The sequence below is a fragment of the Vigna unguiculata genome, chromosome 10 (genome assembly GCF_004118075.2).
Source record: "Vigna unguiculata cultivar IT97K-499-35 chromosome 10, ASM411807v1, whole genome shotgun sequence".
Taxonomy (NCBI): Eukaryota; Viridiplantae; Streptophyta; class Magnoliopsida; order Fabales; family Fabaceae; genus Vigna; species Vigna unguiculata.
This window is the reverse complement of record NC_040288.1, coordinates 845,820-861,284: the sequence shown is the minus strand read 5'-3', so window position 1 is coordinate 861,284 and position 15,465 is coordinate 845,820. Positions and strand designations below refer to the sequence as shown.

Sequence of the window (15,465 nt, the reverse complement as noted above, 5' to 3'; positions counted from 1 at the left end):
AATGAAGATCGTGAATTGTTTTAATATATGTGTTTTATATATGTAATATATTTTATTTACTTCTATAATTATCACTATCAGTTTCTCTTCATAATTTTTTTCCATTTCTAAATTATTTATATCTGGATACCATGACTTATGAAGAACTATCTTTATTATTATATTTAATGTCATATCACTTTTTTTTAACAGAGAAATATAATGTGCCCTCTTTCTTATTTACTGATATTCACTAAGAAATAAAGAGAAAAAGAAAAAAGAGAAAGTGAATGTTATATATATATATATATATATATATATATATATATATATATATATATATATATATATATATATATATTACACTCTACTCTTTGTTTTAAACAGACATAGTATTATTAATTAATTTAATTTTCTTTTATTTAAAATTAAATTATACTCCTAAAAGGAAATTACATTTTTATTAGAACATGAGAAAAAAAAATATTTATATGTGAGATTTCAGTCTAATGTTCCTGTAATATTTATTATTATTATTATTATTATTATTATTATATATTCTTATTAATACATATTATTTACTATAAGATGCAATAATTGATACTGAGACAATATTTTTTTAATATTCCTTTATCTACGTTTATTCACTTTATTTCATTTAGATATGACTAATTTATTATTTAAAAATTTAGTTTCACGTACTGTTAATGTCAAATTTTCAAATATAACTTTTTTAATTATATGCATGCCATAAACTATACTTATACTTTTAAAGTAGTAACACTAAAAGTAACCTTTTTTACTGATTTATTATAGTGGAGTAACACTGTAAATATTTTTATACTAAAAGTAAATTTTTTTACTGATTTATAATTGAGTAACACTGATTTTTTTTTTACTCTGATTAATTACATAGTTTCATTAAATTAATTTTTTTTATAACTATGTAAATACTCAAGACATAAAATAAGTGAAATCATAATAAAAGTCAAGTATATAAGTATTTGGTCCAAGACCTTTTTTATACTTTCAATCAACAAAGAGTTCATTGTTATTATACCTTTTTTATAAAATAACCATTATAGAAAGAATTAAAAAATAAAACAATAATATTAAAAAAAAAAGCTAAAGCTTGTACCCACAGTTCATAACTATCACCACCAACAGCTACAGCAACACTTTATAGAGTGTGAGAGAGAATTCTTTCTTCTTCACTCTCACCATTTTCCAGTTTTAGAGAGAGAGAGAGAGAGAGAGAGAGAGAGAGAGAGAGAGAGAGAGAGAGAGAGAGAGAGAGAGAGAGAGAGAGAGTTGGTGTTAGGCTTGTGGTGGAAGGAAATAGGAAGAGTGTTTGTTGTGGTTGATGTTATTGGCTTTGAAGTAGTGGGAACAAAGGGAAACAGACTCCATTATAATATATTACACAGTTTTCTCTTTCATTTCAATGCTGGGTTTGTATTTTGTCCCTTTTGCTTGGTTTTGTTTCTTCTTCTTTTCCCTTTTGTTTTATGGAACATAGATCCCTCTTTGTCTCAAAAAGAATGGCTTGCAATTGTTGGGTTTATGTGGGTACTGTCATTTGTCAAAGAAATGTGTGGTGTTTTTTTTTTTTTTTTTTTCTTATTCTTATTCTTAGTACGATTTTCAACGTGTTAAGAAATTTGGTTTTTTGGATTCATGTTTCTGTGAACAGATACCAATTTTATTCCACTTTATTTTCTTAAAAGTGGGTTTTGATTGCTTATGGAGTTAGTGTTTTGATGCTTCAAGCAACTCTGTAGTTTCCTGATCTGCTGGCTTCTCTCATTATTGATTTCAAGCTGGGGTGGTTTTTTCTTGTTAAGGGTTTGGAATCTTGCTGCTTTCTAAGTAATATTTTTTCTGTTTTCAAGCACCGTCGTCAAGCTCAATGACATTCCACAGTTCCACTACCATTTTATGATTTCTACTATGAGAAACTTTTCCTTGTTGTTTCTGGCGCTTGAAGCAATTACAATTGTTTATTGGCTTTCTATATGTAGCATTTCTTTGTTGGGTGTGCTTTTAGCCGTCCTCACTTACTATAATATGTAAACTAGGATTGCTTGATTCGTTCATTGTTTGGTTCTGCGTTGTTATGATGGCTGGTTGTTAAGACTTGCCTTGGTTATGTTCATCGTGTTGTTTGTTGGTAAATACTGAATAGTTGTTTATCTAATTTGGAATTGGAATTCAAGTTGAAGTAATGAACTCGTGGTTTTCTTTGCAGGGGCTTGGTAACTGGAACTGTTTGTGTGATGTTATGTGATATTGTGACATGGAGAGGGTTGCTGAGCCGAAGTTACTTCCACGGAACTTGCCTATCCTTGTTGAGGTTTCCAAAGCACACGCATCTGGTGCAAGAGAGCCAGGTCAGAGACATAACCGCCAGGAGGTTTCTGGTGCTGCTGGGATTTCACTCAGAGAAGTGAATCAATTGTCCAAAACAAGGGATGTGCATGTCCCTCTTTCACATCTGGCCTCAATCAGAGAAGTGGCCCAGTTAACCAATGCACGAATTTATTTGGTACAAGAAGATATGGGATTTGATGCTCGATCTTCTGAGGAGTCCCTCACATTTGAGCCTACCATGACATGGAAAGGAAAGGGCTCTTCGCCAGAAGCTGAGGAGTTTGTGCCTGATGTTGATACATTGAAGGAAAGCAGCTATTCATTTGAGGATGGTGGTCCAAGTTTATTTGCTGGTGCTAGTCATCCCCCAGAGCCTGTTGATACAGATCTTATGAGAACAGTTTATGTACCGATAGGTCAAAACAAATCCGAGGCTGGTTGCTTGATCAAGAACTTGCCCACAAAGGGCCCTTTTTTGGAAGATCTCTCAATTCGTGTTCCTGCAAAGAAACCAAATCCATCTGTTCTTACTCCCGAGCAAAGTCTTGTTGAAGAAATAAATGACATAGGGAACTTGGCATTTCTGGGTCCTCGGGCATCACAGAATACTGAGAATTCTCTCCTACCTCCAGATGCTGAGGAAAAAGAATGTGTTTGGGATGCTTCTTTGCCTCCAAGTGGCAATGTCAGTCCACTGAGTAGTATCGGTAGTACTGGTGTTGTCACTGCGATGAGCATTGTTAATAGTTGTGCTAGTACATATCGGAGTGATGCAATGACTAGTGATGGCATGCTTAGTTTAGATAGAAACTGTGATAGTACTAAAGGGAGTGTAAGGGGGGATTCACTGGAGAGTGCCAAAACTAGTGCTAGCCGGGCAAGTGATAGCAGTGGCCTCAGCGATGACAGCAACTGGAGCAACATAACTGGTAGTGCCAATAAGCCTCACAAAGGAAATGATCCTAGGTGGAAGGCTATTCTTGCCATCCGATTACGGGATGGAATTCTGGGCATGAGTCATTTTAGATTACTCAAACGTCTAGGATGTGGTGACATTGGAAGTGTATATCTTTCAGAACTGAGTGGAACTCGGTGTTATTTTGCAATGAAAGTTATGGATAAGGCATCCCTTGCAAGCAGAAAGAAGCTGACTAGAGCACAGACAGAGAGGGAGATATTGCAGTTGCTGGACCATCCATTTCTACCAACTTTGTATACACATTTTGAGACTGACAGATTCTCGTGTTTGGTGATGGAATATTGTCCAGGCGGTGATCTGCACACTTTAAGGCAGCGGCAACCTGGGAAACATTTCTCAGAATATGCTGCACGGTATGCTTTATGTTTTACTTAGTTGCTTTTCTTTACCTGAGTTCTTTGTTGATAATTACTTTTCATCATGAAAATTTTCTACCATAATTTTTTTCCTGTTCCTTAATCCTTTTTGCATTTGGAGAGTTTGAGAAAAAATAATTTCTTCAAAGGAAATGGGGAATTAAGGATTTGTAACTAATCTTCCTTTTTACTTATCATTTATTGTTTCTTAATTCATGATATGCTAAAAGGACACTCTGAAACTAAAATTTGCACTATTTTTTTTCTCGATTTTTATGAATCAGAGAAACATTTTTTTGATTTCTTGTTTCTTTCTTGTCTTGCATTTGTTGAGATATAAGAATAATTTGGCTTATGCAACTGCATTGGTAATGTGGTTCATATGATTTCTTCACTAAACGAAGTACTTGGATCTCTACTGCTAGAATCCCTCCCTTGAACAGTAGCCTTTCTGCAATATTTCAAGAAAAAATAGCTGCTTTTGTTATATGTCCTCTATGTATGGTTGTTTTTGTTTAAATCTTTGTGAAGTTTTGAATCTGTTGCTTCGTTTCATTCAAACATATTAAGTGATTCATGCATCATATTCATAAGCAATGATGCAATAAAGATGTGATTAGGTTAAGTGCATCTAGCTTGTATGAGTTATCTTGAGGTGCATTTTCTTAATGAAATATGCTCATATGTGTCTATCTAGCATTGTTAGCTGGATCTGTTTACCACTCAGGGAACTATGAAACAAGTATCTTGCTGAAGTGCTACTCTCATAAGAGTATTTCTATTTGTGTAGCATTTTTATACAAAAAATGGGTCTTCTTGCTTTAAAACTGTAGACATAATTTGAGGCAATTAGCCTTACAATTTGTTGCTTTTTGTGCACACAAGTGGTGCTTGATGATCTTGTTCTTCATAGCATGCCTTTACAGTTGAATAAATTCTTTTTGGGCACACAATCACCATAAGGATTTACGTTCTCATTTTCTCTACATATAGCTTTTATGCTGCGGAGGTCCTGCTTGCTCTTGAATATCTTCACATGCTTGGAGTGGTGTATAGAGACCTTAAACCCGAAAATGTGTTGGTCCGAGATGATGGTCACATAATGCTATCAGATTTTGATCTTTCCCTCAGATGTGCCGTGTCACCTACTCTTATTAGATCATCCTATGACGGGGATCCTTCCAAACGGGCAGGTGGTGCATTTTGTGTGCAACCTGCATGTATTGAGCCATCATCAGTGTGCATCCAACCTGCATGTTTTATTCCTCGGTTGTTTCCTCAGAAAAACAAGAAGCTAAGGAAGCCCAGAGCTGATCCTGGTCTGCCATCCAGCACCCTTCCAGAGCTTGTCGCCGAGCCTACTGCAGCTCGATCCATGTCCTTTGTTGGCACTCATGAGTACCTTGCCCCAGAAATTATCAAAGGAGAAGGTCATGGAAGTGCAGTTGATTGGTGGACTTTTGGAATTTTCTTGCATGAGCTGTTATATGGTAAAACCCCTTTCAAAGGGTCAGGAAACCGTGCTACACTTTTCAACGTAGTAGGCCAGCAACTCAGGTTTCCGGAATCACCAGCAACCAGTTATGCCAGCAGGGATCTGATCCGTGGCTTGCTAGTGAAGGAGCCACAGCATCGTCTAGGGGTTAAAAGGGGTGCAACAGAGATCAAGCAGCACCCCTTCTTTGAAGGTGTGAACTGGGCATTGATTAGGTGTAGCACTCCGCCGGAAGTGCCGAGACCGGTGGAGAATGAACTACCGGGGAAGGTTGGACCAGCTGATAATGCTGTTGGAGTTGGCAGCACTAGTAAGAGGATAGTTGGTGCTACTACTACTACTACTGACAACATGAAGTCTGGGGGTAAATATCTGGACTTTGAGTTCTTTTAGTTCGGATTCCTCAATCTGTTTTTTATTGTATTCTCAATTCTTGGTCATTTTCATGGGTGCTGCCAGCATTACCATGTTATTTCAGCTTACCTTTGGTGCCTTGTAGTAAAAGTCCATTTCAGTTGGAAATCTGATACCCCAAGTTTAGATTAGGTTCTTCAGCAGTTCCCCTTGTCTGATCCCTCAATTCTTATGCATAATCCATAATGTAGTGTTTCTATACAGAATTTAAATACTTCTCATTATAATTTATAATCCTCTTTACATTTTTGGGCAAGATTTGTGATGTTATCAGGATTCAGGTTCATCTGATGGCATTGTGGTGTGCTGTTCTTTCATTTTGTCAGTTAACATAGAATCTCTTAGAACAATGATTAAGAATAAAACATATTAGTCTTTAAATGATTGAAGTCTTGGAAAAAACTTATATACTGTACTATAGGTATAGTTTTCAATTAGACTTTGAGTTTCATGTTGGTAATTTGCATCTTATTAAATGGATTCTATGTTAGAAGGGTGAAACTCCAAATTTAATAGCAGAACAACATGAACTGTGCCTACTGTATGTAAATTTTGTCCTTAAGCAAAAAATAGTGAAGTATTTACAAGCAAAACAAAATCACACTTGTCTTCTTGTCAAAATATATGCAAATGTTAACTACTTTTACTTCATTAGATGATACTTTTCCTACAATACCTTGACATGAATGAAATCTAACTCTTGGTTACACCATCATAACATTTACTTTTTGGGCTGTGAAAAACAACCTTCAATCTAAATGCATTGTGTAGAACTCAACAAATGCAACATAAAAGTATGAAATGATTGAATGGATGTTAGATGAAGATTGTTCAAGAATTCACAAAAGCAAAATGAGGACCACATTTGACATAACAGGCTTTCCATTTTAATGATGCAATCACTACTTTTCATGGTTTGTTTTTGGTCCCCTCTACTACATTTGTGCTGCATGTGTGATAGATTCTTTGCTTGGGGATGAAAGGGGACTTGTCAATATAATGTAGTCTTTTTATAGCCTTGTCACAATTTGCTCATGCCCCATTTTTCTCTCTATGGTCCTTTCATGAAAACATGGATGTTTCTGAAAGCTGCTACAGGGTTTGTTCATGACAATGACATTACATAACAAATCTAGACTGGAGTCAAGGTATGTTTGAATGGAGAAGGAGGAAAAAGGGATAAAAACAGATAAATTTTCATTTTTAAATTGAAGAAAAATATAATTTTGTATGAAGATGAAACAAGCATGAATACTTGGAAAACTATATTATATTTTTTCAAGTTTATTTTCTTCATTTTAGAATATTCTCAAATGATGGGAGTATTCACCTGTCTTTTATCCTTCAGACCCTTCCTAACAGATGAGATAACTCTTTTTATTTTTTTTATTTAATTATGTTTGTGTTTTCTGAAATTTAGAATGAGTTTGGTTTTGATCTTCAAATAAAAAAAAAATTTCAGCCCCTTAAATTTTTAAAAAGTCCCTAAATATTAAATTTGAGAAATTAATAATAAAATTAAAAAAAAGACCATTTTAGTCCTTTTAGTGTTGTACGTATTAAAATCATATTTTTTTCTCAAATAGGAGGTACTGCAAGTGAATTGTTTTCAAATTTGAGATAAAAAAAAATTATTCTAAATTTTGGGGATTAGAACACTATTATTTTTTTTAAGGATGTTAATGCAAGAGAAAAGTAAAATACACTGAATTTTATAATAAGAGATCACACAGCAAGAAAATTTCGAACTTATTATACCCATACAAATAACTAAATAAATAAAACGTATTTCCAATTATTTTATCATAAACTAATTGAGTTAATTCCATTACTTCATGTATCGGTATTGATAATTAAAATCGTACGAGTAAACAATTAAATTGTGTACCCATTTAATAATTTTTTTATTATTACTTTTGTTAGTGTTGATTGAGAGTTTATTTGTAAGAGTAAATTTATTGAGAAAAGTTTAAAAACTATCTTGTTTTTTTTCTAGAATTTAATTTTGAAAATATTAAGATTTACTTCCTGAAGCATAAAATCAAACCATATTTACAAGGACACTATATAAAAAAGAACAGATTGCACTCACTAGGTTTTGTAAGATAGCCCAAACCCTGTTTAATTTTTTCACTCTACATTTACCTTCTTTAATAATTCAAAAAATTGTTTTACTGACGTTATTTGTATATTATTTAAAAATGTAAGAAGTTTTGTGCAATATCATCAAACTCATGTAATTTATTCTTCAAATAAATATAAACAAAAACATGAGAGTAGGGTATGCCTAGAAAAAATGTTATTTTCAAAGAACATTCTCTTCCTCCACTTCTTACTTTATTTTTCTGCCACCTTATAACTATAATACATTTCCTAATATAATTTAAGTGTATTATTTCTTGAAGTTTATAATTGTTATTTTAATAGGAGTTTATTTTTGATAATTTGTGATGTTTTTTCTTTTCTTTCGAAAAGGATTCATTAGGAATATAATCCATATAAAAACTTAATACAATTTTTAACCCAAAACATCAAGAAGAATATGTCTAAAATAAAATTATTTTCAAGAGAATATTTTCTTCCTCCACTTCTTACTTTTTTTTCTTCCACCTTATAATTAAATACATTTCCTAATATAATTTAAATTTATTATTTCTTGAACTTTATAATCGTTATTTTAATAGGAGTTTGTTTTAGATAATTTGTTATGTTTTCTTTTTTTTTTGAGAGGAATTCATTAGGGAAATATTATATAGCCCATATATGAACTCATTTTGATATGCATAAAATCTAAACAAAATACAATGCAGAGATTTATTCATACATAAAAAATTTTCCATCCTCTTTAGTGATTCAATACATTTGTGTGTACCAAAAAGAGAGAAATCCATTTACATATCATCAAATACTGATATATTGATCAAAAGCTAAACTTCAATTGCCATGCAGAATAAATCAATGAAGGGTATTTCTTTCTGCACTCCAACAATCTCAGTCTATATAATACCCTTTTAAATTCTGGATTAGACAGTCCAAAATAAAGATTTCACACACTGGATTAACCTCAAAGAAGAGGTGTTGACTGATATTGTTGTTCAAAATTCCACAGCAGGTAATCCAGAATGAGGATTTTAGATTCTAGATTAACCTTTTCCTAATTGTTCCAATTTCAAGTTCGTTAGAGATATATTATTCAGGTTAATTAGTGTTAGATACAATAACTAACCCTGATGATGTTATCTCAACGAACTTAAGATCGAAACACAAAGAAAAAGAGCATCAATGACCTACTTCATAGCATGTGAATGGCTACATACTGACTCAAGAGCCTCAGTGAACAATGAAGAAAAACTTGCCATAGCCTGGAACACTCCAGGCAAACCAGTCTGAAGATTGTTGAGTGTCATAGCTCTGGTGACCTCAACAGCTTTTGAATGCCTCACCATTTCATCTTCAACACGCCTCTGGTAAGATGCTAGTTTCAGTTTCTTCTCAGCAAGAGGGTCTCTTGCATCCAGGCCCTGTCCATTAGCAGGATCTAACTCAGGAGGGGTAATGCCTACCATAGAATATGAGTTGTAAAACTTCCTTTCTATGCTTCTCAGAGATGAAGATTTCTTCTCAAGCTCCTTGGAGGCACTCTCAGTTCTCTTCTTGATCTTCAGCTCCTCGGATTGCTTCACTGATATCACATGCACAACGTTGATGAAGCTCTTGATTGCTTCTGAAGCAACTGTGTCAGGAACACGGTCAAGGGCAAGTTTCCATTCATCACAGAAAGAGAACACATGAGATGACGATGATCCAGTGTTATTGTTGATGTTTTCGTTGTTGACTGGAATAAGGTTCAACTTGAGCCAGCCATGCAGAGAAAGGATGAAGTCACGTTGAAACTTTATGAGGCGGCAGAAACTGGAGTGCCAAGCTGAAACAGCTGATTCAAGATCTCTTGTTGCTTGCTTGTGTGATTCAGATGTTGAGTGACCTTTGGAGGACTGGTTCACAAGGCCACGGACTTGCTGCACAATGTTGCTTTGGATTTCATGGTACTCATGCATTGACTTCCACATATACATGATTCTGCATTTAGTACATAAGTAATATCACAGACATGAGAGAACAGTCTATGAACAGTACCAAGTAGTTTTTCATTTCTGACCCATCAGTAAATTCTTTTTAGCAATGTATGAATCCTCAAATTTCAAAAAGGACAAGATTTTGATGGGTAAAATGTGGGCCAAGATTGTGTTACAGATGCTGGGCAGTAGGTGGAAAGAAACTCTGGTACAAATGATGAAGCAAGTGATGTAGTATAGCAGTAAGCTATATTCCTTCAACCACCACACTAGCATGTTTTATATTTTGATGAGTTGTGTATCTAATTCCTCACTGTGAATTAATAATTGAATACCCTTTGAAGAATACTATTTGGAAAACATAGAACAAGAAATAGGGTTCATGATGTAGCTATAGAATTTCAATTTCAAAAGGGTAAGAGTGTTTAATTATCCTTTCATGTATGAGCACACACAGAAACAGTGAAGTAATTGCATAATGAGCAGACATACATACCCACGACAGAGGTGAAGAAGCTGAGGAACAAGATGAGCATCCCTAAGGCCATTAATGGCATCTGAGGTGGTGGATACAGCTTGAGATGTAACAACAATTAATGACTGCAACCTTGTTATGGAAGCCTTGGTCTTATCTACCTTTGCTTCATCACCACCTTTGCATTCTACACTCTGCAGAGCTGACAGTTTCTTTTCATGCTCAATCTTCACACATTCTCTTGCCTATACATGCAAACCAACCAAAATACATCACCACTACACACCTTCCAAAACTTCACCATTTTGGATATAAGTAAATGCAACATCAAAAATTTCAAACATTCAACATTACATTACTTTTTCTATTATCCATTTTTAGACAGACATATTACATGTATAATTTTTAACACAACATTTTTGCCCCTCTTTTAGACAACCAACAATTCATCACAAAAATTTAGGGAACTTTTGTGTGTTTTTTTTTTCTCTAATATTAAAATTTAATTTGATTTTATATTATAAACAAGTATTTCAGAGATTTCGTAAAAGAAACCATTGTGCAAGTGATTCACAGCTCATTTTTATGTATTTTATTTTGCTTTAAATTGAATTTATTTTGGCTAAAATATGTATAGTGTTACAAGTTTAAATTTTTTAGACATAGGGGTACTTTAGACATTTAATACGGACACAGTAAACAATGCACAAGTTAGTCAAATACACCGAAGGGACTAGTCCGAACCCATCAAGTATAATAATTACCCAAAGTACCGTGGGTCCCACTTTCAATCCACCAAAGTTTTATTAAATTCTTATATTAGTTCTAAATCATTTAAAGATATATCAATTAAAAACTATTAAATTATGTTTTCTATAAGAAATCAAATAATAGATATTAAAAAATGACATTGATTTATGTAAGTTTCAGAATGGTTTGCGCAACTTTTTAGCAATTAAAAAATTGTACTTGCAAGAAGACAAAATTACCCCGGAACAAATCAGAAAATTACCTTCACTTCCTGATACAGCTTCTTCTCCCAAGCCAAAAGGCGTTCCAAAGTGGAACAGAGACTCTTTGAACCGTCCGGTCCGTCCAACGAACCGGCGTCGAGCCGGTACTTAACCACTAACGGCGGTTTAGAGGTCCAAGTCGAGCTAAGCTTGCTGAGTACACTATTTGAATGGTAAAGTGTTTCTGCGTTCAATGTTTTATAGAATTATGAGGGAAACCAATTATATAAAAATTAAATTTTATATTTCTATGTAGTAGCATTAGAGAAGAAGTAACATTAACAAAATCATAATTAAAAAAATTACTGTTAATCTCTATGTTTAAGAATTAAAAATAAGGTAGGCAAAAATTAACATGAGATATTTTGAAATGAAAAATCTAAAGAAAAAGAAACGTTTTTATAATTACATAATAAAAGGAATAATTAAATTAAATATATTTTATGAGTTTGTTAAAAAAGGTGACTAAAACGAATTAATTTAAAATTTTGGCGCACTTTCAGAGAAGCCAAACGGCACCAGTTGAAGAACACGAAAACCTTACTCCTCAGTTGGTTGAAACTCCGATCAAGGTGCGCTCTGCTAACCTCGAGCATCTCCGATAACTGATCTCCGGCCGCAGCTGCTTTCTCGAAATTTTCCCTAACCGCTTCCACTATCTCCTTCAAATCCCTATGTCTCACCGCTACCTTCGCCTCCGCCACGTCATCGCTGACCTTCTCGCTCTTCGCGGCCGGAGCATAGCCTCCGGCGACATACTCGGTCTTAGACGGTGAGGTAACTCTAGCGCCTCTTTCCTCCTGCTCCGACGAACTCGAGGAATTGTACCGGTCCTCCCACTCGCTGCAACGAACCTCCTCGCGCTCCGTCTGAACCGGTTCATGTAAGTATTTCTCTTCCGATTCCGTTTCTGATTCGGAAATCCCTGGTTCTGTCTTTTGTTGTTGTGAATGTGAATCGACGTTTGTACTGTTATCAATTTTGCGATTGCGTTGAGAGTTTGAACGGAACGGATTGTACATCGATTCAGATTCCGAGTCCGACGTTTCGAAATTCGGCGTTGTTTGCGGTTTGTGGTTTTGGCGTTGGCGGAAGTAATCGGAGCCTGGAGGAGAAGGAGGAGGGTAGAAATTCTCCCAATTCCAAACGGAAGATGCTTGCGAAGTAGGCGTGGATGTTTGGTGCGCGGTGGCGAAGAAATTCGAGTATTCGCTTCGCGGCGAGGAGAAGAGGCTCGATTCAGAGAGTATGTGAGGGAGCTTCGGCGGCGGTTTGCGGCGGCGAGTGACGGCGGGAAGAGGAGGTTGTGGCGCATGTGAAGTAGATGTGGGTTCAGGTTGTTGTTGAGCGGCTGAGAAGTTCGAATACTCGCTTCGCGGCGAGGAACAGAGACTCGATTCGGAGAGAACGTGAGGGAGTCTCGACGGCTGTTGACGGCGGCGCGTGGCCCCGGAGGTTACTATGCGAGGGAGTTTAGGGCTAGCTGAAGCGGCGTCGGCGGAGGGAGGAGGACGTGGTGACGGTTGGGAATTATTGGTGGTTTTGTGAAGGAGGACGGCAGGGGTGTCATCGGCGACTGAGAGGGGTTCCGCGGCGGCGAAAGTGTAGAGTGCAGAGCCGGTGAGGCGGAGGCAGTGGCAGTAGTCGGAGTGCGCTGCCGCGAGGTGGTGGCGCGCGTAGACAGCGTCTTTCATTAAACGATGCCGCTCCTTGCAGCGCATCACGGTTTCCTCGTTGCCCAGCTTCGATGCTGTGCAACCCATTTTTGGCGCGTATACCGTATACTATACTCGTAATGCTACGAATACATACAGAAATTAGATTATATAAAAATATATAATGTGTTGTTTTCTGAATTGGTAAACAACGGCGGTGGCGCTGGGTTTAAGGGTGGGAAGGTGTGAAGGGGTTTTGGAGTGGAAGAAGAAGTAGTGAGTGGTGTAAGAATTTTGGTGTGGTGGTGATGTTCATTTCTTTTTTTCTTGTTTTTCTAGTGTTACTATTTTTTATCTGAGTGTGTGATAGCTGTGGTTGTTTTGTTTGTTTGTATCTAAAGCATTTTTATTAAAGTCCAAGAACACTGTTTATCTGTTGTTTGTGTGGGGTTTTGGTCCTAATAAAGTAAAGAGGGGATGGCTCGTGTAATCATGTTTCGTTCGTGCGATCATTGACCATTTATCTTTTTAGTGGGATATCCAATATAAATAATTACTGTAATGATTTACCTAACATGTCATTGTTCTGGATATAATGCTCCAGCTCTATGATAATGTTTCAAATTTTATGAACGATAAACTTATATAAAAACTATATTTCTTTTAAAGATTATCAATTAAATTCTTCAGCAGTATTAATTTTGGTGAACAATGCAGCATATTGATTGTAGCTATGTAGTATATAAAAAGTTGTTTGTGTAATCTTTTGTATAATGCATATTATTCATATTTGTTTTTTATTTTTATTTTTATTCTCATTTAGTCAAATTATTTATTTTAGGCTTAATTACTCGGATCATACCCATTTTGGTTCGAAAATTTTAAAATGGTACTTACTGTGAACTTTGTCTCAATTTAGTATCCAATTTTGATTATTGCATCAATGTAGTACCCTCCCTTAAGTCTTTACATGTGTCTATTTGTTTCAATTTAGTACCCATATATGTTTATTGGTTTAATTTAGTATCCAATTTATTTATTTGTTTGAAATTTGTCTGAATATTACAAAATAGAGAATTATTGTGTCTCCCTTAAGACCAAATTTATTATTTATATAAATGTTATATTTATATTTGTTATTAAAAATGACTAACAAATATGTTATTCATGACTTTTATCATTAATTTTAATATAAATTTCAATACTTAATTTTATAACTCATTTTTAGTAACAAATATCAATATAACATTTATATAAATAATAAATTTTTTTTTAAAGAGATACAATATTTCTCCATTTAAAAAAAATATTTGAATAAAATTCAAACAAATAAATTAGGTACTAAATTTAAACAAATAAACATATATGGGTACTAAATTGAAACAAATAGACATATATGAGGATTAAATTAAAAGGAAGATAATGACACTTAATAAGTACCTTGCCACTTGACGATACCTTGCCACGTGGCATTATGTGTCATATCAGCAAAAAAAAAATTAAAAAATTCAGAGGCTGACACGTGGCAAGGTAGTTAACTATGTTTGTGAATACTTAACAAAGAGTATTACAATGATGCAATAATCAAAATTGAATACTAAATTGAGACAAAGTTCAAAGTGGATATCATTTTGAAATTTTCGAACCAAAATAGGTATGATCCGAGTAATTAAGTCTTTATTTTACTTATGTATTCTTTATCCATTTTGGGTATAATTTTTTTTTTTGTGAACAAGAGATTTTGTAACAATTATATTCACTTTTGTTTAAAATATCCAACTCTTGTACATGATAATATTTTTTAATTTTGTTTATCACGTTATATTATCTATTATATTTCTTTCCTTTTTCTTTTTCTTATCTCTATTGACATATACATTTAACGATATATAATTAAAAAAAGGTATACTGAAAGCGGGTGCTATTTTGTTTTTGCTGTGGGTTGGCTCGTATAAGGATTATTGGAAGAGACTATGCAACTTCGGAATTAAGATAGAAAAGAATGTGTAAAGTGTTAACTATTTTTTAAAGAAAAACTAAACTTTTTTCTTCACTTCAATAGATTGAAAGGTCTAGCTTTATTGTATCTTTTCCCGAAATCTTGAAAGATAAAGCAAGCGATCAAATTGTTGTATTTTGTTCTTTTTACCATGAAATTATATATATTATAAATGAAATGGTCCTAAATAATGAATATTAAATTTCATGTATATAAATTATAAATTTTACTGTTTTTTCATTCATATAATAAAATTACCCTCTTTCTATAATTTGATAAATATTTTATTAAAAAATAAATGATTGAATATTTAAAACAACAATAAATAAGTGTAACATTGAATCAATAATTCAACAAATTTTCGGGAAAACAATAATAAAAAAATAATCATAAACAAGGTTTGCAAACTAAAGTTTTCTACTGTTATTTTAAAGATTTTGACAACAAAATATAAGTTCCATTGAAATAAATTATTTTCAAATACGAATATAAATAATTTACTAAAAACATAACAACTATTAAAAAACCTATACTGCCAAAGCATGGAGTATTTTTTTATTAAAATTTTATTTATTAATTTCATCCACAGTAGATGAAATGCTTTATTAAACAATATTCTATCTAAAATCTTTCATAATTAAATTAATTGACTTT

General features: G+C 33.9%; 2 protein-coding genes across 3 annotated transcripts; one reads left to right on the top strand and one right to left on the bottom strand.

The window, feature by feature from the left end:
• The first annotated feature begins 1,198 nt into the window (after positions 1-1,198).
• LOC114166865 (serine/threonine-protein kinase D6PK-like) lies at positions 1,199-5,884 on the top strand. 2 transcript variants are annotated; one of them, XM_028051739.1, is made up of 3 exons: positions 1,199-1,430; positions 2,228-3,681; positions 4,678-5,884. In XM_028051739.1, the coding sequence occupies exons 2-3, from the start codon at positions 2,276-2,278 to the stop codon at positions 5,570-5,572; spliced, it is 2,301 nt and encodes a 766-aa protein (XP_027907540.1). In that variant the 5' UTR covers positions 1,199-1,430; positions 2,228-2,275; the 3' UTR covers positions 5,573-5,884. The 2 variants fall into 2 exon arrangements, with proteins under 2 accessions (XP_027907540.1, XP_027907539.1); XM_028051738.1 differs by lacking the exon at positions 1,199-1,430 and adding an exon at positions 1,441-1,548 and having other exon boundaries at positions 4,678-5,572.
• Positions 5,885-8,509: 2,625 nt separating this feature from the next.
• On the bottom strand, positions 8,510-13,386 carry LOC114165076 (nitrate regulatory gene2 protein-like). The gene is made up of 4 exons (XM_028049730.1): positions 11,702-13,386; positions 11,157-11,341; positions 10,166-10,389; positions 8,510-9,673 (listed from the first exon to the last, which is right to left on the bottom strand). The coding sequence occupies exons 1-4, from the start codon at positions 12,918-12,920 to the stop codon at positions 8,881-8,883; spliced, it is 2,421 nt and encodes an 806-aa protein (XP_027905531.1). The 5' UTR covers positions 12,921-13,386; the 3' UTR covers positions 8,510-8,880.
• Positions 13,387-15,465: the final 2,079 nt, after the last annotated feature.

What these genes read in the sequence shown, in the direction of transcription:
- LOC114165076 (XM_028049730.1), bottom strand. Translation starts at nt 12,920, where the DNA reads ATGGGTTGCACAGCATCGAAGCTGGGCAACGAGGAAACCGTGATGCGC. An exon ending in GAGTTTCAACCAACTGAGGA is followed by an intron (nt 11,342 to 11,701) that starts GTAAGGTTTTCG and finishes CATTGAACGCAG; the next exon opens with AAACACTTTACCATTCAAAT. An exon ending in AGCTGTATCAGGAAGTGAAG is followed by an intron (nt 10,390 to 11,156) that starts GTAATTTTCTGA and finishes TTGCATGTATAG; the next exon opens with GCAAGAGAATGTGTGAAGAT.
- LOC114166865 (XM_028051739.1), top strand. Translation starts at nt 2,276, where the DNA reads ATGGAGAGGGTTGCTGAGCCGAAGTTACTTCCACGGAACTTGCCTATC. An exon ending in TTCTCAGAATATGCTGCACG is followed by an intron (nt 3,682 to 4,677) that starts GTATGCTTTATG and finishes CTCTACATATAG; the next exon opens with CTTTTATGCTGCGGAGGTCC.